This window comes from Pseudophryne corroboree, assembly GCF_028390025.1.
Source record: "Pseudophryne corroboree isolate aPseCor3 chromosome 3 unlocalized genomic scaffold, aPseCor3.hap2 SUPER_3_unloc_30, whole genome shotgun sequence".
Taxonomy (NCBI): Eukaryota; Metazoa; Chordata; class Amphibia; order Anura; family Myobatrachidae; genus Pseudophryne; species Pseudophryne corroboree.
The window spans coordinates 491,757-518,277 of record NW_026967520.1 but is presented as its reverse complement, the minus strand read 5'-3'; the positions used below and the strand labels follow the sequence as shown (position 1 = coordinate 518,277).

The window sequence follows — 26,521 nt, the reverse complement described above, 5'->3', positions numbered from 1 at the left end:
GTTCTGTGCGGAACCCATACACCTCTTTACTGCCTCCAGCAGCCCCTGGTACTGCACTGTGACCATCTGCCCTGTCTCCCCCCACTACTGCCACCTGCCCTGTCTCCTCCCACTACTGCCACTCGCCCTGTCTCCTCCCAGTACTGACACCACCCTGTCTCCCCCAACTACTGCCACTGTCGTCTCCCCCACTACTGTCGCCTGCCCTGTCTCCCCCCACTACTGCCACCCACCCTGCCTCCCCCTACTGCCACCCTCCTTGTCCTCCCCCACAGCTGCCACCCTCCCTGTCTCCCCCCACTACTGCCACCGCCCCAATTCCCCCCACTACTGCCACTGCCCTGTCTCCCCCTCTGACACCTTAGCACTGCTTGTGGACAATATTGCCCAAGGCAGGCAGCCGGTGGAGGGAGCAGAGAATGGGTGTTATGTGGCAGGAACGGGCAGGTTAGGTAACAGCCTGGCTGCTGCATTCTGTACAAGCTACAAGCGGTGCAATTCTTTTGCTGGAAGACCCAGGTAGAGGACATTGCAGTAGTCTATGTGTGACGATACAAGTGCATGTATGACTGTAGGTAGATCTTCTGAGGGAAATAAGTGCTGGAGTCTGGCTATGTTCCTCAGATGAGGATCTGATTGTGGCTGTACCTGATGTGTAAGTGTCACTCCACCATCCATGACACCAAGATTCCGCACATGATCAGCATATTGTAACTCTGAACCCCCAAGCGTTAAGTCTGGTTTGCAAAGCTGAGCTGTAACCCTGCCCTTTGTTGGTGAGCTTTTACCACATAGACCTGTTTCACCAGGACTGAGTCAAAGCCAACTGGCATCACCCATACCTGGAGCTCAGCTAGACAACCATTTAGGATCGGTACTGGGTTCTCAATACCCGGAGCAAAAAACAGGTCATTTGCATAGCAGTAGTAGATGAGGGCATGACATCTGATTATTTCACCCTGTGGTAGCATGTATATTGCAAAAAGCATAGAAGAGAAGATAAGAACATTGAAGAACAACGTATGGCAATGATAAGTATACTCCAGAAGATTAAAATGGTTCCTCACCTGAGTGATGTCTAATGTGTGCAACAATAGCTGATTTAGTTCTCAGAGTATAGAAATGGTTTCTCACCTGTGTGACTTTGCTGATGTCTAACAAGATGTGATTTATGGGCAAAACCTTTCCCACACTCAGAACATGGAAATGGCTTCTCACCTGTGTGAATTCTGTGATGTTTAACAAGATCTGATTTGTTTGCAAAACATTTCCTACACTCAGAGCATAGAAATGGCTTCTCACCTGTGTGACTTCTGTGATGTATAACAAGATATGATTTCCGTGTAAAACATTTCCCACACTCAGAACATGGAAATAGCTTCTCACCTGTGTGACTTCTCTGATGTTTAACAAGATCTGGTTTGTTGGCAAAACATTTCCCACACTCAGAGCATATATCACCTGTGTGAGTTCGCTGATGTGTAACAAGATGTGATTTCCGTGTAAAACATTTCCCACACTCAGAACATGGAAATGGTTTCTCACCTGTGTGACTTCTCTGATGTTTAACAAGATCTGATTTGTTTGCAAAACATTTCCTACACTCAGAGCATAGAAATGGCTTCTCACCTGTGTGACTTCTGTGATGTATAATAAGATATGATTTCCGTGTAAAACATTTCCCACACTCAGAACATGGAAATGGCTTCTCACCTGTGTGACTTCTGTGATGTATAACAAGATCTGATTTGTTTGCAAAACATTTCCTACACTCAGAGCATAGAAATGGCTTCTCACCTGTGTGACTTCTCTGATGTATAACAAGATCTGATTTATATGTAAAACATTTCCCACACTCAGAACATATCAGTGGCCTTTCACCTGTAAAACATTTGGCATCTATAGAACACGGAAACACTGTATCTACTGTCAGAGCTGGAACAGATGCACCAATATCAGAGTGATCAGGAGAACATTTCCCAGAATCACAGGGCTCAGCTGATAGAGCTGGATGTATAATTGGGGTAATGGGGTTATCTCCTGGAGAATCCTGTCTACTGTCATTATCTCTTATGTCACAATCCGGGGATAACATTAGATGTCCTTCTGAGATATTCCTGCTTGTGTGTCCATCTGCTGGAAATAAAATACATTACGGAAACGTGACATTTTCTGTAACAATATTAATCTTGTAAACAATAGGAGAAGATGACTCTCTGGGACACTTAATTGTAAATGTGTGTGTATAATAAAACATAACTTTTATTAAAGGCTTTATAATATTGTGTCTCATACTATCATTGTGTCCACCCTCCTGAGAACACTCACAATAACAAATGTATTATAATAAGACTTAGATATATCTCTCTCTTGTACTGGTAACTAACCATGAAGTATAAATGGAGATGTAGTCACTCGCCAAGTCCTATGTCAGCACCAATGTAAAACAATGGATGGGGAACATATCGTATGAATTGGAGATTCTAGATGAACCATAATATCAATCATATGAGCTGATGGATCAGAGAAATGTCTCCTAACGTTACTCCTGGAAGCATTGGTAAGGTAGCATTCCTTTATGTGTGTGCTCATACGCTGGTAAGCCTGTACAAGTGTTACTCACCCTTATATAAGGTATATTGCTACAGCAGAGTACGTGTGGAACAAGGTACTTTACATGCAATACACCATTTGATACCCTGTAATTATTATTATCATCTGCTAGGTTATAATCTACATTCTCTAACGTCCTAGAGGATGCTGGGGTCCGTTTAGTACCATGGGGTATAGACTGGTCCTTTGGGAGCCACTAGCACTTTAAGAGTTTAATAGTGTGGGCTGGCTCCTCCCTCTATGCCCCTCCTACCAGACTCAGTTTAGAAAATGTGCCCGGAGGAGCCGGTCACAGCTAGGGGAGCTCCTAGGAGTTTTCTTAGTTTTTTATTTTCTAGAGATAGTTAGGTTACAGGAAGGCTGCTGGCAACAGTCTCCCTGATTCGTGGGACTTAGGGAGGGGGAAGGAACCAACGTCTTGAAGAGTTAATGGTTCTCTACTCCACTGACAGGGCACTGAGCTCCAGAGGGTGCTGATCGCAAGCCCATGAGGTGACTGTTCACTTCCGCAGCACGTCCGCCACTACCTAGCAAAGGCAGAAGAAAGAAAAGTGGATAGTATAGCGCCGGCGGCCTGGTTAGCGGGTCACCAGCGGGTATGGCGGCACAAGGGTGGGAGCGCAGCTCTCACAGGCTGCGCTCCAGGAAGGCTCAGCAACACACAGTGTAGGCGCTTTCAGGGGTGTCCTGAGCCAGCGCGGATAAACCCTACACTGGTCACACAGATAACAGGGGCTAATACCCTGTTATCACTAAAATCCTCAGGCCGGTATAAACAATTAGTGCTGGAAGCCGCGCGCCATTACAAGGGGCGGGGCTTCCTCTCACAGTGGATCCAGCACTCACCAGCGCCATTTTCTCCCTGCAGATCTTAGGAACTAGGACATTGACAGGGAGCGCTGCCCTCCCTATTAAGGTTAGTCAGCGCCGGGCTTTTATCATAATAACTGCCTACAGGGGCGCTGTGTGGCTGCTCCTTATACTCTGTGACTCTCTGAAGGTACTCTGGAGGAAACTGTATCTGACATTTTCCTGTGTGTGTGTGTGTGTGTGTGTGTGTGTGTATATCCACATTACCATGTCTAAGGACTCTGAGTCCTGTGCTGCAGAGTGTGTATCTTCTCCTGAGGAGTCTATTCCATGTACTCAGGACTGCAATGTGCTGTCAGCCTTCTGAATCCGAACCCCCATGGGTGGATTCTTTAAGGGGAATGATATCCCAGATTTCAACAAGGATGTCACATACTGAGAAAGAGACGCAGGTTTTGAGACAATCTGTAGTGGGTTTGAAGTATTCAGCTCCCACTACTTCATCTAAAACCCCACCTACATACCCCAAAAACGTACACTTGCCCAGATAATGCAAGCTGACACTGATACCGACTCTGATACGCTTCTGTATCTAGGCTGTCTAAAAAGATGGTTTTACCTGTTCCTGGTTCAACCGCCATAAAGGAGCCGGCTGACTGCAAGATTGAGACTACGCTCAAATCACTATACACTGCTACAGGCATGGCTTTAAGGCCCACTATTGGTTGTGCGTGGATCTCTAAAGCCATAGTAAAGTGGTCAGGCACCTTACTAGAGGACTTATATACTATGGATAGGAGTGACATTGACTTGTTTTTACGTCACATACAGGATTCTGCAGGTTTCATGGTGGAGGCCATGAAGGACATTGGCCAGCTACTTCCATGGCTGTCTCAGCACGCAGAGGACTCTGGATACGCCAATGGATTGCGGATTCAGAATCCAAGAAAAGTGTGGAGAACCTGCCATTCACAGGTCAGCCACTATTTGGGGACGCATTGGATGTGTGGATTTCCACGGCGACTGCGAGTAAGTCGACATTTTTTCCCTCTGCAGCAGCCCCAGCTAGGAATCTTATCCTTAATCTACACTGCAGTCCTTTTGGACCGCAAAATAAAAAAAAATCCAAACCCCCTCCCACCTTCTTTAGAGAAGGTCGGGGAAGATCCAAAAAACGTGCACCAACAGGTTCCCAGGAACAGAAACTAGGTTCTGCTTCCTCTAAATATTCAGCATGATGGTGGACCTCTCAGCCTGGAGATCAGGCAGGTGGGAGCGAGACTAAAAGATTTCAGTCACGTCTGGGCGTCATCATGCCTAATCCCTGGGTGACGGATACTGATACCCAGGGGTACAGACTGGAGTTTCAGGAACTCCCACCTCACAGATTCTTCAAATCAGGCTTACCAGCTTCGCTGACAGAAAGTGCTATCCTACAGGAAGCCATTCAAAAATTGGTACAAACAAATGTCATTGTTCCAGTTCCACCTCACCCAAAAACCAAGGGTTATTACTCAATCCTGTTTGTGGTATGAAAACCGGACAGTTTGGTAAGGCCTATATTGAACTTGAATTCGTTGAACCCCTACTTGAGGGTTTTCCAATTCAAGATGGAGTCTCTGGGGTAAATTTACTAAGGTGGGAGATTTTTAGAACTGGTGATGTTGCCCATGGCAACCAATCAGATTCTACTTACCATTTATTTAGCTGCTTCTAGCAGATAATAGATATAATCTGATTGGTTGCTATGGGCAACATCACCAGTTCTAAAAATCTCCCACCTTAGTAAATTTACCCCTCTGAGAGCAGTGATCTCAGGTCTGGAGGAGGGGGATTTCCTAGTATCCCTGGATATCAAGGATGCGTACCTTCACATTCCGATCTGGCCACCTCACCAGGCCTATCTACGGTTTGCACTACAAGACTGTCACTATCAGTTCCAGACGTTGCCATTTGGCTTCTCCACAGCACCGAGGGTGTTCACCAAGGTCATGGCGGAGATAATGCTCCTCCTACGCAAACAGGGAGTGAACATAATTCCATATCTGGATGATCTGCTGATAGAGGCATCTTCCAAGGAGAAGCTGTTGCAGAGTATTGCGCTCTCAACTCAATTACTCTGGGATCATGGGTGGATCCTGAACCTTCCAAAGTCACATTTGGAACAGACAAGGAGACTGGCCTTCCTGGGGATGATACTCGACACTGAAGTGCAGAGGGTGTTTCTACCAGTGGAGAAAGCGTTGGTGATGCAATCAATTGTCAGGGATGTCTTGAAACCTCCCCGGGTATCGGTTCATCAGTGCATTCGCCTTCTGGGGAAGATGGTAGCCTCCTACGAGGCTCTACAATACGGAAGATTCCATGCACGGTTCTTCCAGCTGGATCTCCTGGACAAGTGGTCAGGATCGCATCTTCACATGCACCAGCAGATACGCCTGTCACCGAAAGCCAGAATTTCACTCATCTGGTGGCTGCAAACTTCTCACTTGCTTGAGGGACACAGGTTCAGGATTCAGAATTGGATTCTTCTAACCACGGATGCAAGCCTCAAAGGTTGGGGAGCAGTCACCAAGGGGCAAAACTTCCAAGGAAACTGGTCAAGCCAGGAATCTGTCCTTCCAATAAACATTCTGGAACTAAGGGCCATATACAACGGCCTTCTACAGGCGGCACATCTTCTGCAAGATCGAGCCATTCAAGTTCAGTCGGACAACGTCACAGCGGTGTCCTACATCAACAGGAGTGGACTTCCTCAGCAGACACTATCTCCATCCAGGGTGGGTGGGGTTTCAGAGATTGTGGGTGCTGTTGGCAACCAAGCCTGTATCAATGTATGCATTTATATTTAATCAGTACATATTTGGCTGCAAAGCATCCTAGCTGCATAGTATGTTAGTGTTAAGTATGAATATATGACCTTTGAAGATACTCGGAGATAAACAGGAGAGGAACAGAAGGACAGCAGACTATCTTCCCCAACTGCAATCAACATCCTACAGAGTAACCTAATCCAGTACCACCAACACCTGCAGCCCAGACACTGACCTCCCTGTCTGATTACATACCTGCCATACTGCTCTCACACATTGCTTTCTACTCCTCATTTATACTCTCTACAACCACTGTGTAACAATCTCAGCCTTTCCGTTCCGTCCATTATTTACAAAAAAAAAAAAGTTTTTCACTGTCTCTGCTTTTACTACATCCCCCTTCTCATTGTCCATTCTATATTACACCCACCTCATTCTATATTATTCCTCTGAACAACACTACTGTACTGGAATTATGGCGCCTCGATCGTGTCCCATACCAATCCTCACTGCTAGGTAATCCCCCCCCCCCAATTTCCAGACCACCCACACACACATTCAGAACCCAGCCAACCTGATCTTCATCTCCCTTGTCCCCTCCCTTCCCTTCTCCTGTGCACTCTGTAATGCTAGATCAATCTGCAACAAGCTGCCAACTATCCACGACCTCTTCATCTCCCACTCTTTTAACCTTCTCGCCATCACTGAATCCTGGCTCTCCTCCTCTGACACCACCTCCCCTGCTGCCCTCTCCTACGGGGGCCTCTCCTTCACCCACACGGTCAGACCTGATGGCCGCTAGGGTGGAGGCGTGGGCATCCTTCTCTCCACAAACTGCACCTTTTTTGTCATCCCACCTGAGCCCTCCCTCACCTTCTCCACCTTTGAAGTCCACACTATCTGCCTCTTCTACCCCATTCACCTCCATGTGGCAGTGATCTACCGCCCCCCTGGCTGCTTTCTCTCCTCCGACCTCCCCTCTATCATCCTTGTTGACTTTAACATCCCTATCAACATCACTAATGCAGCTTCCACTAATCTTCTTGCACTTTCCACCACCTATGGATTTTCTCAATGGTCCTCCACCCCTACTCACAATCTCAGCAACTCCCTCGACCATGTCTTCACCCACCGATCTGATCTCTGATTTCCCTAACTCTTCCTTCATTCTCTCTGACCACTATCTACTTTCACCCTCTCATCTTCCCATCTCCTCTCCACGCCCAGACCCAACATCACCAGACGCAATCTCGGGTCTTTCAACCCCGCTACCCTGTCCTCCCTCGAGACTTTCCTCTCTCCTCTTTCCACCATGACCTGTCCCACCCAGGTAGCCACCTTCTGTCCCAACCCTGGCACACCAAACTAACATGATTCCTACAAAAATGTTCACACTCCGCAGAACGCTCCTGGAGATCTCACTCTCTGGCGGACTTCCTCCATTTCAAGTTTATTCTCTCCTCCTACAGCTCTGCTCTTTCTCTCGCCAAACACTCATCGCTTCTCAGTCCTCCAGTTCACGCCGACTCTTTAAAACTTTAAAAAATTTCCACCGACCCCCTCCTCCTGCCTCACTGTCACTGACTTTGCCTCCATCTTCATCTCCAAAATTGTGGCTATCCAAAATGACATCTACTCCCGTCAACCCTCTGCTGCCCCCATCATCCCTCCCCTCCATCTATCCCACCCTGTCCTGCTTCCGTCCCACCTCAGACAAGGAAGTCCACTCCCTCATCTTATCCCCCCTCAACCTGCCCCTTGGAACCCCTCCTCTTCCGTCTTCTCCGCTCCCTCTCCCCACTGCCTGTTCCCACCTTGCTCACCTCTATAACCTATCGCTCTCTACCGACATCTTTCCCTCACCATTCAAATATGCTCTGGTGTCCTCTAGTCTCGAAAAAAACAACCTCAACCCTTCATCACTCACTAGCTACCGACCCATCTCTCTTCTCCCAATCGCCTCCAAACTAATTGAATGACTGGTCTACAGCCATCTCACAAGCTACCTCTCTGACAACTCCATCCTTGATCCACTACAATCTGGCTTTTGCCCACTCCACCGAGACTTTTTATTTTTATCTTTATATCCTGTGCTATGTATGCGATACACCAGAGATTGTGGGGAGGTGCTGGTAAGATATCTGGGCTGGTAACACAGTGACATGATGTGAGGGGGAGAGCAGGAGTATAATAGGGGCTAATGGCTCCTGATGTATGAGATACACCAGAGAGTGTGGGGAGGAGACTGGTCAGATCTCTGGGCTGGTAACACACAGTGACATGATGTCAGGGGGGAGCAGGAGTATAATAGGGTCTGATGTCTCTTGATGTATGAGATACACCAGAGAGTGTAGGGAGGAGACTGGTCAGATCTCTAGGCTGGTAACACACAGTGACATGATGTGAGCAGGAGAGCGGGACTATAATAGGGGCTGATGGCTCCTGATGTATGAGATACACCAGAGAGTGTGGGGAGGAGACTGGTCATATCTCTGGGCTGGTAACACTCAGTGACATGATGTGAGGGGAGAGGAGGAGTATAATAGGGGCTGATGGCTCCTGATGTATGAGATACACCAGAGAGTGTGGGGAGGAGACTGGTCAGATCTCTGGGCTGGTAACACACAGTGACATGATGTGAGGGGAGAGCAGGAGTATAATAGGGGCTGATGGCTCTTGATGTATGAAATATACCAGAGAGTGTGGGGAGGAGACTGGTTAGATCTCTGGGCTGGTAACACAGTGACATGATGTGAGGGGGAGAGCAGGAGTATAATAGGGGCTGATGGCTCCTGACTCCCTTACTGGGAAAATACAGTTCCCTAATGTGTACTGATAGAGGAAGGTGTAGGATAAGAGATTGCTGTAGTGACTAAGCAAGGAGAATATGTGACTCTTTTCTGTAATAAGTGTTTATTACTCACCTGTGCTGATATCTGTAGAGATTTCCTCCTCCTTACACTGCTGATCACCCCTCACATACGTCTCTTCTTCTCCCCCTATATCTTCTGCCTTTATATCAGTCACATACATCTCTTCTTCTCCCTCTATATCTTCTGCCTTTATATCAGTCACATACGTCTCTTTTTCGCCCTTTATATCTTCTGCCTTTATATCAGTCACATACGTCTCTTCTTCTCCCTCTATATCTTCTGCCTCCATACCAGTGACATACGTCTCTTCTTCTCCCTCTAGATCTTCTGCCTTCATATCAGTCACATACGTCTCTTCTTCTCCCTCTATATCTTCTGCCTTTATATCAGTCACATACGTCTCTTCTTCTCCCTCTAGATCTTCTGCCTTTATATCAGTCACATATGTCTCTTCTTCTCCCTCTATATCTTCTGCCTTTATATCAGTCACATACGTCTCTTCTTCTCCCTCTGTATCTTCTGCCTTCATATCAGTTACATACGTCTCTTCTTCTCCCTCTATATCTTCTGCGTTCATATCAGTCACATACGTATCTTCTTCTCCCTCTGTATCTTTGACTTTAATATTATTTAATTGGGCTTCACCCTATATAAACCACCAATAAAAGAAGACTGTAATAATTGTTGATTTCAGTAATAGATTAAACAATACAAATATAATGACACACACAGCTGCAGACACGTTCCCTGGTGTTACTGTATAATGCCCCATTCCCAGCAGTCATCTCTCCAGTCATCACCCAGACACGTCCCCCGGTGTTACTGTATAATGTCCCATTCCCAGCAGTCACCTCTCCAGTCATCACCCAGACACGTCCCCTGGTGTTACTGTATAATGCCCCATTCCCAGCAGTCACCTCTCCAGTCATCACCCAGACACGTCCCCTGGTGTTACTGTATAATGTCCCATTCCCAGCAGTCACCTCTCCAGTCATCACCCAGACACATCCCCTGGTGTTACTGTATAATGACCCATTCCCAGCAGTCACCTCTCCAGTCATCACCCAGACACGTCCCCCGGTGTTAATGTATAATGTCCCATTCCCAGCAGTCACCTATCCAGTCATCACCCAGACACATCCCCTGGTGTTACTGTATAATGTCCCATTCCCAGCAGTCACCTCTCCAGTCATCACCCAGACACATCCCCTGGTGTTACTGTATAATGTCCCATTCCCAGCAGTCATCTCTCCAGTCATCACCCAGACACGTCCCCCGGTGTTACTGTATAATGTCCCATTCCCAGCAGTCACCTCTCCAGTCATCACCCAGACACATCCCCTGGTGTTACTGTATAATGACCCATTCCCAGCAGTCACCTCTCCAGTCATCACCCAGACACGTCCCCCGGTGTTAATGTATAATGTCCCATTCCCAGCAGTCACCTATCCAGTCATCACCCAGACACATCCCCTGGTGTTACTGTATAATGTCCCATTCCCAGCAGTCACCTCTCCAGTCATCACCCAGACACATCCCCTGGTGTTACTGTATAATGTCCCATTCCCAGCAGTCACCTCTCCAGTCATCACCCAGACACGTTCCCTGGTGTTACTGTATAATGTCCCATTCCCAGCAGTCACCTATCCAGTCATCACCCAGACACATTCCGGGTGTTACTGTATAATGCCCAATTCCCAGCAGTCACCTCTCCAGTCATTACCCAGACACATCCCCTGGTGTTACTGTATAATGCCCCATTCCCAGCAGTCACCTCTCCAGTCATCACCCAGACACGTCCCCTGGTGTTACTGTATAAAGCCCCATTCCCAGCAGTCACCTCTCCAGTCATCACCCAGACACATCCCCTGGTGTTACTGTATAATGGCCCTCATTCCGAGTCGTTCGCTCGGTATTTTTCATCGCATCGCAGTGAAAATCCGCTTAGTACGCATGCGCAATATTCGCACTGCGACTGCGCCAAGTAATTTTACAATGAAGATAGTATTTTTACTCACGGCTTTTTCATCGCTCCGGCGATCGTAGTGTGATTGACAGGAAATGGGTGTTACTGGGTGGAAACACGGCGTTTTAGGGGCGTGTGGATGAAAACGCTACCGTTTCCGGAAAAAACGCAGGAGTGGCCGGAGAAACGGGGGAGTGTCTGGGCGAACGCTGGGTGTGTTTGTGACGTCAAACCAGGAACGACAAGCACTGAACTGATCGCAGATGCCGAGTAAGTGTGGAGCTACTCTGAAACTGCTAAGTAGTTTGTAATCGCAATATTGCGAATACATCGTTCGCAATTTTAAGATGCTAAGATACACTCCCAGTAGGCGGCGGCTTAGCGTGTGTAACTCTGCTAAAATTGCCTTGCGACCGATCAACTCGGAATGAGGGCCAATGTCCCATTCCCAGCAGTCACCTCTCCAGTCATCACCAAGACACATCCCCTGGTGTTAATGTATAATGTCACATTCCCAGCAATCACCTCTCCAGTCATCACCCAGACACATCCCCTGGTGTTACTGCATAATGCCCCATTCCCAGCAGTCACCTCTCCAGTCATCACCCAGACACATCCCCTGGTGTTACTGTATAATGCCCCATTCCCAGCAGTCACCTCTCCAGTCATCACCCAGACACATCCCCAAGTGTTACTGTATAAGGCCCCATTCCCAGCAGTCACCTCTCCAGTCATCACCCAGACACTTCCTCTGGTGTTACTGTATAATGCCCCATTCCCAGCAGTCACCTCTCCAGTCATTACCCAGACACATCCCCTGGTGTTACTGTATAATGTCCCATTCCCAGCAGTCACCTCTCCAGTCATCACCCAGACACATCCCCTGGTGTTACTGTATAATGTCCCATTCCCAGCAGTCATGTCTCCAGTCATCACCCAGACACATCCCCTGGTGTTACTGTATAATGTCCCATTCCCAGCAGTCACCTCTCCAGTCATCACCCGGACACGTCCCCTGGTGTTACTGTATAATGCCCCATTCCCAGAAGTCACCTATCCAGTCATCACCCAGACACCCCCCCCCGGTGTTACTGTATAATGTCCCATTCCCAGCAGTCACCTCTCCAGTCATCACCCAGACACATCCCCTGGTGTTACTGTATAATGCCCCATTCCCAGAAGTCACCTCTCCAGTCAGCAGCTGAATGATCTTGTTGGTGAGTTCCAGTATCTTTTGGTCATTGGGTCTCTCATGTATTAGTGGGTCAGGTGGAGGCACTGAGATGGGGCTCTGGGTTCTACTCAGAACTCCTGACACACAGGGATGGCTGTTGAGTATCTCACACTCATTGGATGTCTTCTTCACTACTGTGTAATCCTGAGTAATGGAGAAGACATCAAATATCAATATATACACTCCCAGACCCCCCCCCCCCCTCGCCTCCCCAGGCATGTCATTCTATTATTACTATAGATATAAGTGAATTCACAGTGATGCTTCTAAATCATCTCACCTCCCCAGTCATGTCCCTGTATTATTTCTATAGATATGAGTGACGTCACTATGAAGCTCCAAAATCCCTTCACCTCCCCAGTCATGTCCCTGTATTATGACTATGGATATTAGTGACGTCACTGTAATGCTCTCGGATCCCCACACCTTATCAGTCATGTCCCTGTATTACTAATATAGATAAAAGTCATGTCACTGTATAGCTCCCAGATCCGCTAACCTCCCCAGTCATGACCCTGTATTATTGCTATTGATATAAGTGATGTCACTGTGACACTCACAGATTCCCTCACCTCCCCAGTCATATCCCTGTATTATAACTATAGATAAAAGTGACATTACTGTGACACTCACAGATCCCCTCGCCCCTCCCAGTCACATCTCTGTATTATTGCTACAGATATAAGTGAGGTCATTGTGACGCTCCAAGATCTCACCTCCCCAGTCATGTCCCTGTATAATTACTATAGATATGAGTGACGTCACTGTGACGCTCCTAGATCCCCTCACCTCCCCAGTCACATCTCTGTATTATTACAATAGATATGTGACATCACTGTGCCACTCCCAGGTCACCTTACCTCCCATGTCATGTCCTTGTATTAATACTATAGATATGTGACATCATTGCGCCTCTCCCAGATCCCCTCACCTCCCCTGTCATGTCCCTGTATTATTACTATAGATATGTGACTTCACAGTGACGCTCCCAGATCCCCTCACCTCCCCAGTCATGTTCTCGTATTATTACAATAGATATAAGTGATGTCACAGTGACAATCCCAGATCCCCTCAACTCCCCAGTCATGTCCCTGTATTATTACTATAGATGTGAGTCACTATGACACTCCCAGATCCCCTCACCCTCCCAAGTCACGTCCCTCTATTATGACTACAGATATTAGTGATGTCACTGTGATGCTCCCAGATCCCCTCACCTCCCCAGTCATGTCCCAGTATTATTACCATAGATAAAAGTGATGTCACTGTAGTGCTCCCAGAACCCCTCACCTCCCCAGTCATGTCCCTGTATTAGTACGATAGATATGTGATGTCACAGTGACGCTCCCAGATCTCCTCACCTTCCCAGTCATGTCCCTGTATTATTACTTTAGATATACGTGATGTCACTGTGACACTCCCAGATACCCTCACTTCCCCAGCCATGTCCCTGAATTATTACTATAGATTAAAGTGACATCACTGTGATGCTCCCAGATCCACCCACCTCCCTAGTCACGTCCCTGAATTATTACTATAAATATGCTATGTCAAAGTGACGCTTCCAGATCCCCTCACCTCCCCAGTCATGTTCTCGTATTATTACGATATAAATGATGTCACAGTGACAATCCCAGATACCCTCAACTCCCCAGTCATGTCCCTGTATTATTACTATAGATGTGAGTCACTGTGACACTCCCAGATCCCCTCACCCTCGCCAGTCATGTCCCTGTATTATTACTAAAAATAAGTGATGTTAGTTACGCTACCATATTCCCTCACCTCCCCTTTAATGTCCCTGTATTATTACTATAGATATAAGTTAGGTCACTGTGACGCTCCCAGATTCCTTCACCTCCCAAGTCACGTCCCTCTATTATGACTACAGATATTAGTGATGTCACTGTGACACTCCCAGAACCCTTCACCTCCCCAGTCATGTCCCTGTATTAGTACGATAGATATGTGATGTCACAGTGACGCTCCCAGATCTCCTCACCTTCCCAGTCATGTCCCTGTATTATTACTTTAGATATAAGTGATGTCACAGTGACACTCCCGGATACCCTCACCTCCCCAGTCATGTCCCTGAATTATTACTATAGATAAAAGGGACATCACTGTGATGCTCCCAGATCCCCTCACCTCCCCAGTCATGTCCCTGATTTATTACTATAAATATGCTATGTCAAAGTGACGCTCCCAGATCCCCTCACCTCCCCAGTCATGTCCTTGTATTATTACTATAGAGATAAGTTACATAACAGTGACACTCCCAGATCCCCTCACCTCCCCAGTCATGTCCCTGTATTATTTTTATAGATATAAGTGATGTCACTGACGCTCCCAGATCACATCAACTCCCCAGTTATGTCCCTGTGTATTTCTATAGCTATATGTGACATCATTGTGACATTCCCAGATTCCCTCACCTCCCCAGTCATGTCCCTGTATTATTACTAAAAATAAGTGATGTCACAGTTACGCTACCATATTCCCTCACCTCCCCATTCATGTCCCTGTATTATTACTATAGATATAAGTGATGTCACTGTAACACTCCCAGATTCCCTCAACTCCCCAGTTATGTCCCTGTATTATTACTAGAAATAAGTGATGTCACAGTTACGCTACCATATTCCCTCACCTCCCCATTCATGTCCCTGTATTATTACTACAGATATAAGTGATGTCAGTGTGACACTCCCAGATCCACTCACCTCCCCAGTCATGTCCCCATAGTATTATTATTATTTTCTATTACGTCCTTGAGGATGTTGGGGACACCAAAAGAACTATGGGATATAGACGGATCCGCAGGAGACATGGGCACTTTAAGACTTTCAAAGGGGCGCGACCTGGCTCCTCCCTCTATATCCCTCCCCAGACTCAGTTTAGAAAATGTGCCCTGCGAGATGGACGCACTCTGGGCAGCTCTTAGAGTTTCTCTGAAAAGACTTAATGTTAGATTTTTATTTTGGGGAGATCTGCTGGCTACAGACTCCCTGCTTCGTGGGAAAGAGGGGAGAGCAGTCTAGACCCACTTCTAATGAGTTTCAGGGCTCTGCTGCTGCTGACAGGATGCCTTCAGCTACTGAGGGGAGACAAACGCCAGGCTCTCCTGGATGCTCCCTCCCACAGCTTGCCGTCCCCCCTCTTTAAGCCAGAAGTCAGAAGACAGGTGAGTATGTGAGGAAAATACGTCTTCTCTTCAACAAAGACGGCATATAGAGGTATCGTGAAGCATGATTTGCTCAGTACATGCAAGGCTCCCGGACTGTACACACCGCTGGGTGCAGAGCACTGGGGGGGAGGGGCACCCTGGGGAGCAAAAAAATACCTCAAAAATAAGGCTGGCACATCTGTACAGTGCCCTGGCACTGCCCGCAAACCCCCGCCAGGATAAACATGTAAAAATAAGCAGGAAGAAGCGATCCATGTTGGGGGCGGGGCTTCTTCCTCCAGGCTCACTCGGCACCATTTCCTCCTCCAAGCAGCAGCGCTGGTTCTTCCTCACAGCAGACAAGTACCAGGGGCTATAAAAATGAGGGGGGCAGATTATTTCTATACAGATATATAGCGTTGCAGCTCTGTGACACCTGAGGGTGTTTTCAGACCTGCACTTTGGCGCTGTGGTGTGAGCTGGCTCCTTTCCTTTTGTTCCCTCACAGGCTTTTCTTTGGGTGCTGTTAGGGAGACAACATGTCTGAGGCAGAACTTTCCTCTCAGGAGGATAATTTATTGGGGACACCAAATGTTTTGGGGGTCCTGTCAGCACCGCCGATGGCTGATTGGTTAACTGCTTAAAATGCTAATGTTACACTGTTAAATCAAATGTTTACTGAATCTGACTCTCAACTGCAGATTTGGAAGAGATCAGTAGATGATGCTTTAATACAAGGATCACTGAAATGTAGTGTTGACCAATTAGATGACACAGATACCGACACGGACTCTGATACCGGTGCCGATTATGCCGATTCTAGATTAGATCCTAAATTGGCTAAGATTATTCAATATATGATTGTGGCTGTCAAAGACATATTACGTATTGACGAGGACCCCTTTACACCAGAAACGAGGGTCCTTATTTACAAAGAAAAGAGACGCTCGGTTTCTTTTCCTCCTTGTTTTGAACTAAATGACCTTTTTGATGGCATTTGGAATACACCAGATAAGAAATTTCTCATTCCAAATAGGACCAAGGTGGCGTACCCCTTTCCCGCAGCTGATAGGGATAAGTGGGAAACACCACCCACAGTAGACAAAGCCCTAGCACGCTTGTGAAAACAGGTAGCCCTCCCTGCGGCTCAGTCGACGGCTCTTAAGGAGCCGGCTGATCGTAAGCAGGAGGCTACTTTAAAAGCTATTTTTACTACCACAGGGACGCAGCTTAGACCGCTTATTGCGTCAGCGTGGGTTAGTAGCGCCATTAAAAAATGGGCTGAAAGTTTATCTGCTGATTTGGATAATCTGGATAGAGATAGCATCCTAGTGACGCTTGGTTATATCAGGGACACGGCTGCGTACTTGAAAGAGGCTGCAAGAGATGCTGGCCTCCTGGGTGCTAAGGATAATGCTATGTCTATTGCGGCTAGGCGTGCGCTATGGACTCATCAATTGAATGCTGACGCGGATTCCAAGAAAAATAGGGAGTCCCTTCCCTTTAAGGGTGGGGAACTGTTTGGTGACGGCCTTACTAATTTAGTATCAGCGGCCACTGCGGGTAAGTTTACTTATTTACCTAATGCTCCTGCGCAACAGAAGAAACCGCACTATCAAATGCAGTCCTTTCGGCCCAACAAATATAGAAAAGGCCGAGGTAACTTTTTCCTCGCTACCAGAGGTAGAGGAAGGGGCAAGAGAACTCCCGCTTCCTCAAGTTCACAGAAGTCCTCCCCGGCTTTCGCCAAATCCACCGCATGACGCCGGGTCTCCCCTACAGGAGACCGCACCGGTGGGGGCACGTCTAAGGCTTTTAAGTCAGGTTTGGGTTCGCTTGGACCTGGACCCTTGGGTGTTACAAATTGTGACCCAAGGGTACAAACTGGAATTTCAAGACGTTCCCCTCCCCCATCGTTTTTTCAAATCACCCTTACCAGTTTCACTTCCAGACAGAGCTCTAGTCTTTGGAGCAATACAAAAATGATGTCAAAATCAGGTTGTGATCCCGGTCCCCGGGGAGCAACAAGGGGAAGGTTTTTATTCAAGCCTATTTGTAGTGCCATAGCTGGATGGCTCGGTACGACCAATTCTCAACCTAAAATCTCTACATTTTTTCCTGAAGAAGTTCAAATTCAAAATGGAGTCTCTCCGAGTGGTGATCTCCAGCCCGGAGGAGGGGGAATTCATGGTGTCTTTGGAAATAAAGGATGCCTACCTTCATGTTCCCACTTATCCCCCTCATCAGAATTATCTCAGGTGTGCAATCCAGGATACTCATTACCAATTTCAGACGTTGCCGTTTGGCCTGTCCACGGCTCCGAGGATTTTCACAAAAGTCATGGTAGAAATGATGGTTCTCCTCAGAAAAAGATTACAATTATCCCGTACTTGGACGATCTCCTGATAAAGGTGAGGGCCAAGGAAAAACTGGTACAGGACATTACACTGTCTCTGTCGCTTCTACAACAGCACGGCTGGCTCTTGAACCTGCCGAAATCACAATTAGTTCCAACAACCCGGTTGGCATTTTTGGGTATGTTTCTGGACAAGGTCCAGCAGAGAGTGTTCCTCCCTCCGGAGAAAGCACTGGAAATTCAAAGTTTGGTAAAACTCATTCTGAAACCACCAACAGTCTCCATTCATCAATGCATTCGGTTGCTAGGGAAAATGGTGGTGGCATACAAGGCCCTCAATTCAGGAGGTTCCATGCCAGAGTATTTCAGTGGGACCTGTTATACAAATGGTCTGGATCCCACCTCCATATGTACCGGAGGATAGTTCTATCCCCCAACACCAGGATCTCACTCCTGTGGTGGCTCCATAGCTCTCACCTCTTAGAAGGACACAGATTTGGGATCCAAGACTGGATCCTAGTGACCACGGATGCAAGTCTCTGAGGTTGGGGAGAAGTCACACAAGGGGTGACCTTCCAAGGAAGATGGTCAAGTCAGGAAACTCTTCTTCACATAAACGTGCTGGAGTTGAGGGCCATTTACAACGGCCTTCTACAAGTGATGCATCTTCTTCGAAACCGGCCTGTCCTGATCCAATCGGACAATGTGACAGCAGCAGCGTACATAAACCGCCAAGGCGGCACAAAGAGCAGAACAGCAATGGCAGAAGCCACAAGGATTCTTCGCTGGGCAGAGACTCAGGTAAGTGCTCTGTCAGCAATATTCCTTCCGGGAGTGGACAACTGGGAAGCAGACTTCCTCAGCAGACACGATCTACATCCAGGAGAGTGGGGCCTCCATCAGGAGGTCTTCACTCTAATCACCAATCTTTGGGGGATTCCCCACATAGACATGATGGCGTCCCGCCACAACAAAAAACTACTAATGTATTGTTCCCGGTCCAGGGACCCTCAGGCGGCGGCAGTGAATGCACTGATGTCACCTTGGGTGTATCCGTCTGTGTACGTTTTCCCTCGGCTTCCTCTGATTCCAAAGGTTCTGAGAATCCTAAGAAAATCACAGATTCCAGCGCTCCTGTAGCTCCAGACTAGCCAAGGAGAATTTGGTATCCGAATCTTCAGGAGTTGTTAGTCAAAGATCCATGGCCTCTTCCTCTTTGCGAGGATCTACTGCGGCAGGGGCCGTTCGTCTATCAAGACTTACAGCGGCTACATTTGACGGCATGGCGTTTGAACGCCAGATTTTAGCCGTAAGGGTATTCCCGATTAAGTAATTCCCACTCTTATACTTGCTAGGAAGGGTGTGACGTCGAAACACTATCACCGTATTTGGAGGAAATATATTTCCTGGTGCGAGTCCAAGAAAGCTCCAGTGGAGAAGTTTGACCTTGAACGTTTTCTCCATTTTCTACAAAATGGAGTGGATGCGGGCCTTAAATTAGGCTCCATAAAAGTGCAGATTTCTGCTTTGTCAATTATCTTTCAGAAACAATTGGCCTCACTTCCTGAGGTGCAGACCTTTGTAAAAGGGGTCCTGCACATCCAACCTCCTTTTGTGCCACCTGTGGCACCTTGGGATCTTAATGTGGTTTTAACATTCCTAAAATCACATTGGTTTGAACCCTTAAGTAAAGTGGAGTTGAAATTCCTCACTTGGAAGGTTGTCATTTTGTTAGCATTGGCATCCGCAAGGCGGGTGTCTGAATTGACGGCCTTGTCTCACAAGAGCCCTTATTTGATCTTCCATGAGGATAGGGCAGAATTAAGAACTCAGCAACAATTTCTGCCAAAGGTGGTTTCCTCTTTTCATATTAACCAACCTATTGTGGTGCCAGTGGCTACTGGCACTTTGGCTGAGGAAAAGTCCCTGGATGTCGTCAGAGCTTTGAAAATGTACGTTGCCAGAACAGCTCCAGTTAGAAAAACAGAGTCTCTGTTTGTGCTATATGCTCCCAATAAACGTGGGTATCCTGCTTCCAAGCAGACTATTGCCCGCAGGATATGTCACACGATTCAGCAGGCTCATTCCATGGCAAGTTTGTCGTTACCTCAATCGGTAAAAGCACATTCCACTAGAAAGGTGGGCTCATCCTGGGTGGCTGCACGGGGTGTCTCGGCATTAGAACTTTGCCGAGCAGCTACTTGGTCGGGGTCAGACATGTTTGCTAAGTTTTACAAGTTTTATACCTTGGCCGATGAAGACCTAAAGTTTGGTCAATCTGTAATGCTTCCAGATCCCCTCACCTCCCCAGTCATGTCCCTGTATCATTACTATAGATATATGTGACATCACAGTGACGCTTCCATATCCCCTCACCTCCCCAGTCATGTCCACTTATTATTATAGATATAAGTTAGGTTACTGTGACGCACCCAGATTCCATCACCTCCCATGTCATGTCCCTCTATTATTACTATAGATATAAGTTAGGTCACTGTGATGCTCCCAGATTCCCTCACCTCCCATGTCATGTCCCTCTATTATGACTATAGATATTAGTGATGTCACTGTGATGCTCCCAGATCCCCTCACCTCCCCAGTCATGTCCCTGTATTATTGCTATAGATATAAGTGATGTCACTGTGATGCTCCCAGATTCCCTCACCTCCCCAGTAATATACCTGTATTATTACTATAGATAAGTGATGTCTCTGTGACACTCCCAGATCCCCTCACCTCCCCAGTCATGTCCATGTATTAATACTATATATAAGTCACGTCACTGTGCCTCTCCTAGATCCCCTCACCTCCCCAGTCATGTCCCTGTATTGCTATAGATATTAGTGATGTCACTGTGACACTCCCAGATCCACTCCAGTCATATACGTATTATTAATATAGATATAAGGTCACAGTGGTGCTCCCAGATTCACTCACCTCCACAGTCATGTCCCTTTATTATTACTATAGATATAAGTGATGTCAATGTGACATTCCCAGATCCCCTCACCTCTCCAGTCATATACCTGTATTATTACTATAGATATAAGTGATGTCACAGTGATGCTTCCAGATCCCCTCACCTCCCCAGTCATGTCCCTGTATTATTACTATAGCAATAAGATCACAATGATGCTCCCAGATCCTCTCACCTACCCAGTCATGTCCCGGTATTATTACTAGAAATATAAGGTCACAGTGATGCTCCCAGATCCTCTCACCTCCCTAGTCATGTCCCTGTATTATTACTATAGATATAAGTGATGTCACTGTGACACTCCCAGATCCTCTCACCTCCCCAGGCATGTCCCTGTATTATTACTATAGATATGAGTTCACTGTGATGCTCCCAGATACACTCACCTCCCCAGTCATGTCCCTGTATTATTGCTATGGATAAAAGGTCACAGTGATGTTCCCAGATCCTGTCACCTCCCCAGTCATGTCCCTGTATTATTACTGTAGATGTAAGTGATGTCACTGTGACACTCCCAGATACCCTCACCTCCCCAGTCATGTCCCTGTATTATTACTATAGATATAAGTGATGTCACTGTGACGCTCCCAGATCCTCTCACGTCCCCAGGCATGTCCCTGTATTATTACTATAGATATAAGTGATGTCACTGTGACACTGCCAGATCCTCTCACCTCCCCAGTCATGTTCCGGTATTATTACTATAGATATAAGTGATGTCACTGTGACAAACCCAATTACCCTCACCTACCCAGTCATGTCCTTTATTATTACTATAGATATAAGTGATGTCACTGTGACACTCCCAGATCCTCTCACCTCCCCAGTCATGTCCCTGTATTATTACTATAGATATAAGTGATTTCACTGTGACACTCCCAGATCCTCTCACCTCCCCAGTCATGTCCCTGTATTATTACTATAGATTTGAGTTCACTGTGACGCTCCCAGACCCACTCACCTCCCCAGCCAGCAGGTAAATGATCTTCAGGGTGATATTTATTATCCTCTCAGTCCTGTGACTCCTGTCTTTGTCCATCCTTGGTGAATCAGAGAGAATACAGAAGGTGTGATGTGTAATAAAGACTCCGTTCCTCACAGCTGGAGTTCTTTGGAATAAATAAGAATTTACTCAACGGTAATTCTATTTCTCGTAGTCCGTAGTGGATGCTGGGAACTCCGAAAGGACCATGGGGAATAGCGGGCTCCGAAGGAGGCTGGGCACTCTAGAAAGATTTATGACTACCTGGTGTGCACTGGCTCCTCCCACTATGACCCTCCTCCAAGCCTCAGTTAGGACACTGTGCCCGGACGAGCGTACACAATAAGGAAGGATTTTGAATCCCGGGTAAGACTCATACCAGCCACACCAATCACACCGTATAACTCGTGATATTATACCCAGTTAACAGTATGAAACAACTGAGCCTCTCAACAGATGGCTCAACAATAAACCGATTTAGTTAACAATAACTATGTACAAGTATTGCAGATAAACCGCACTTGGGATGGGCGCCCAGCATCCACTACGGACTACGAGAAATAGAATTACCGGTGAGTAAATTGTTATTTTCTCTGACGTCCTAGTGGATGCTGGGAACTCCGAAAGGACCATGGGGATTATACCAAAGCTCCCAAACGGGCGGGAGAGTGCGGATGACTCTGCAGCACCGAATGAGAGAACTCCAGGTCCTCCTTGGCCAGGGTATCAAATTTGTAGAATTTTGCAAACGTGTTTGCCCCTGACCAAGTAGCTGCTCGGCAAAGTTGTAAAGCCGAGACCCCTCGGGCAGCCGCCCAAGATGAGCCCACCTTCCTTGTGGAATGGGCATTGACAGATTTTGGCTGTGGCAGGCCTGCCACAGAATGTGCAAGCTGAATTGTATTACAAATCCAACGAGCAATAGTCTGCTTAGAAGCAGGAGCACCCAGCTTGTTGGGTGCATATAGGATAAACAGCGAGTCAGATTTTCTGACTCTAGCGGTCCTGGAAACATATATTCTCAGGGCCCTGACAACGTCTAACAACTTGGAGTCCTCCAAGTCCCTAGTAGCCGCAGGCACCACAATAGGCTGGTTCAGGTGAAACGCTGACACCACCTTAGGGAGAAATTGGGGACGAGTCCTCAATTCTGCCCTATCCACATGGAAAATCAGATAAGGGCTTTTACAAGACAAAGCCGCCAATTCTGATACTCGCCTGGCAGAAGCCAAGGCCAATAACATGACCACCTTCCACGTGAGATATTTCAGATCCACGGTTTTTAGTGGCTCAAACCAATGTGATTTTAAGAAACTCAACACCACGTTGAGATCCCAAGGTGCCACAGGGGGCACAAACGGGGGCTGAATATGCAGCACTCCTTTTACAAATGTCTGAACTTCAGGTACTGAAGCTAGTTCTTTTTGAAAGAAAATCGACAGAGACGAGATCTGTACCTTAATGGAGCCCAGTTTTAGGCCCATATTCACTCCTGCTTGCAGGAAATGCAGAAATCGACCTAGTTGAAATTCCTCTGTTGGGGCCTTTTCGGCCTCACACCATGCAACATAATTTCCGCCATATGCGGTGATAATGATTTGCTGTAACCTCTTTCCTGGCTTTAATAAGCGTAGGAATGACTTCCTCCGGAATGCCCTTTTCCTTCAGGATCCGGCGTTCAACCGCCATGCCGTCAAACGCAGCCGCGGTAAGTCTTGGAACAGACAGGGCCCCTGCTGTAGCAGGTCTTGTCTGAGCGGCAGAGGCCACGGGTCCACTGAGATCATCTCTTGAAGTTCCGGGTACCACGCTCTTCTTGGCCAATCCGGAACCACGAGAATTGTGTTTACTCCTCGCTTTCTTATTATTCTCAATACCTTTGGTATGAGAGGCAGAGGAGGGAACACATAAACTGACTGGTACACCCACGGTGTCACTAGAGCGTCCACAGCTATCGCCTAAGGGTCTCTTGACCTGGCGCAATACCTCTCTAGTTTTTTGTTTAGGCGGGACGCCATCATGTCCACCTGTGGACGATCCCACTGATTTACAATCATTTGGAAGACTTCTGGATGAAGTCCCCACTCTTCCGGGTGGAGGTCGTGCCTGCTGAGAAAGTCTGCTTCCCAGTTGTCCACTCCCGGAATGAACACTGCTGACCGTGCTAGTACATGATTTTCCGCCCATCGGAGAATTCTTGTGGCTTCTGCCATTGCCATGCTGCTTCTTGTGCCGCCCTGTCGATTCACATGGGCGACTGCTGTGATGTTGTCTAACTGGATCAGCACCGGCTGGTGTAGGAGTAGAGATTTTGCTTGACTTAGGGCAGTAGTAAAGGGAACCACTTTCCGTCAAACTCATTTTTGACAGGTGGGAACGCCCCTAATTATGCAAACCACGCCTACTTTCCACCCTAACCCCGCCCAGATACACCCTTAACCACGCCCCTAACCAAGCCTCCTGATACGCCCACTTTTCATTCCATTCTGCTGGTATTTTATATGAAATAAGCCTACAAAATCAGTTATAAGCGCTTTTTATACATTGTGTATTATCACTGATGATGCAACGATGTATATTATTTCAAAATGATTTATAAAATAAGTATTAACTCTTAATATTAATAATATTATATGAAGAAATCATTGTGTGTTTAAAGTATTTTTTTCTTCATACATTCTCTGTGGTTCTGGGATCCTCTTACACGGTGAAAGTCCGGAGGGGGGATGATGAGTGGCCTGTTGTTTAAGATAAATGCTAATAATGAGGGCTACCAGCACCCAACATGACTTGTGTAATTAGATAAGAAATTGCTAACTTTAAAAAAAAAAAATGCATATTACAAATACTCAGCAAAACACAGTACACATTTTTTTTTGATCAGAGTGCTGATGCTAATAATAATAATACAATGTTTTACACGTCTATTTGTAATATGCTGGTGCTTCATCTTTTCGACTTCGCCCTTGATATTTTAGGAACAATAGTATATATTGTATATGAATCAATGTTTTGGCTCATAGGACCGTTATCATGAGGTATACTGCAAATATGGCTTGTTTATAATCATTCTGATGTATAAGTGTATACTATTCCCAATTGATTTATCACTGATGATGGAGCGTTGTATATTATTACCAATTGATTTATAAAATAAACGTGCTGATTCGATCATGATATAATTTTGCATTTTAAAATGATTTTTAAAATGAGTCATTGCTGGAGGACGTATTTTTTTTTCTTCATACAGTCACTGATCTAAATATCTCACAGAAAATGGGGTGTATGATCTAACCATCATTTCAAAAAATATATACTTTATTCATGCTGGACATGCTCAGACATGTATATACATGTATTATTTAAAAAAAATATTTGCGTTATTTTTGCAAACATATGTAGAAACAGCATATTTGTGCTTAAGTCGTAGAATTTTTTTTAAATATGTGCATTTTTGTTACATCAATAATGTAAGTTTATTAAATGTTAATGATATATTAAAGAAGCCCTGTTATCCATCACAAGAAGCAAATCAAAAGAAAATTCACTGATTCCGTAATTTTAACAAATTTAAATAAAGGTTGTATTTTATTTTAACTCAGTGTTTAAAATACCTTTTTTCCCACCAAGTAATTGCTGGTGGGTTGCTCTAATGAAAGACCCTTACAAGACATGTACTGTGCCAGATAAGACTTTACTTACAATTCTGTCACAGGACATCTCTATCCTACAAAGTGATAACAACTGTTTAATATCACATTCATGTCTTTCCTTGAAATGTAAGTGTACATTGTACTTATTGTATCCTCTTTTCGTTTTCTGAACATGCTCTGCAAAATGATCTTTCACAGATTGCTGCAAGTGCTGTTCACTAATTGTATACTGCAACTCTAGTAGTAGTATAACATCTTGTTCACTGCTGGTTAATACAGTATGTGTATTTTCGTAATAAAAAAAGTATATTTGCATTTTTGTTACATCAACAATACACGTTTATTAAAGGTTTATGATATATTATATAAGCCTCCTTGTTATTCATCACAAGAAGCAAATCAAATAAGTTATTTACACATATATTATATTACATTTTTCCTATGCCAGCACTGCTATTATATATTTGGTGCCACAGTAACTAAACAGGAAGGGAGAACAGTGTTATTGTGAGGCTGGACATGACAGGACAAAAAGCAGGCAGTGGTGATACAGTATGAAGTAGAGATGGTTCAATCTGCTGAAAAGCTCTTTGAGGTATGAATTTCAGAAGGCTGTGTATTTGGAATGGATGCATGTTTTTATGTAAAATGTGTGGTGTTATTGAGTGTAGATTGTGTTAGAAAGTGTTCAGTGAATGTACATGAACATTAATGTATCCACAGCAAGAAATCCACAGTTCCTAACATGTTGCTGCTTTGATGTAGCATATAGATAATCATTGATATATTTTTGTTACAGTACATATGATATAAAAAAAAAAAATCTAAAGTAAAAAATGAGGCTCCATTCAGAAATAGTAAAATGTAAAAATAAACAGTATGTAGGTTTGGTGCTTCCATTTTTGTAGTTGTTGGATTGCCAGAAATAGGTGAACTTTTCTCAGTTGTCTGTTCATTGTAACATGTTTAACTTTTTTGTGTGGAGTCTATTTTATAAATATAGTACAATATTCTTGTATTAGAAAATAGCAGAACAGTGAACAAGGCGCAGCCAAGTTGTAAAAACAAAAGATTTCAC

At 45.8% G+C, this 26,521-nt stretch overlaps 1 protein-coding gene across 3 annotated transcripts in view; it reads right to left on the bottom strand.

Moving 5' to 3' along the window:
- Nucleotides 1–331: 331 nt before the first annotated feature.
- LOC134984030 (oocyte zinc finger protein XlCOF7.1-like) overlaps nt 332–26,521 on the bottom strand; it is a 50,090-nt gene continuing 23,900 nt past the window's right edge. Inside the window, exons 2-5 of one of the 3 annotated variants that reach the window (XM_063949674.1) lie at nt 21,770–21,848; nt 12,262–12,453; nt 9,161–9,755; nt 332–2,136 (exon numbers count right to left, since the gene is read on the bottom strand). In XM_063949674.1, the coding sequence (XP_063805744.1) occupies nt 1,103–2,136; nt 9,161–9,755; nt 12,262–12,453; nt 21,770–21,847 (1,899 nt within the window). In that variant the 5' untranslated portion in view covers nt 21,848 and the 3' untranslated portion in view covers nt 332–1,102. Of the gene's footprint in view, nt 2,137–9,160; nt 9,756–12,261; nt 12,454–21,769; nt 21,918–26,521 lie in introns of all 3 variants that reach the window. The other 2 variants (XM_063949673.1, XM_063949675.1) reach the window with 2 other exon arrangements.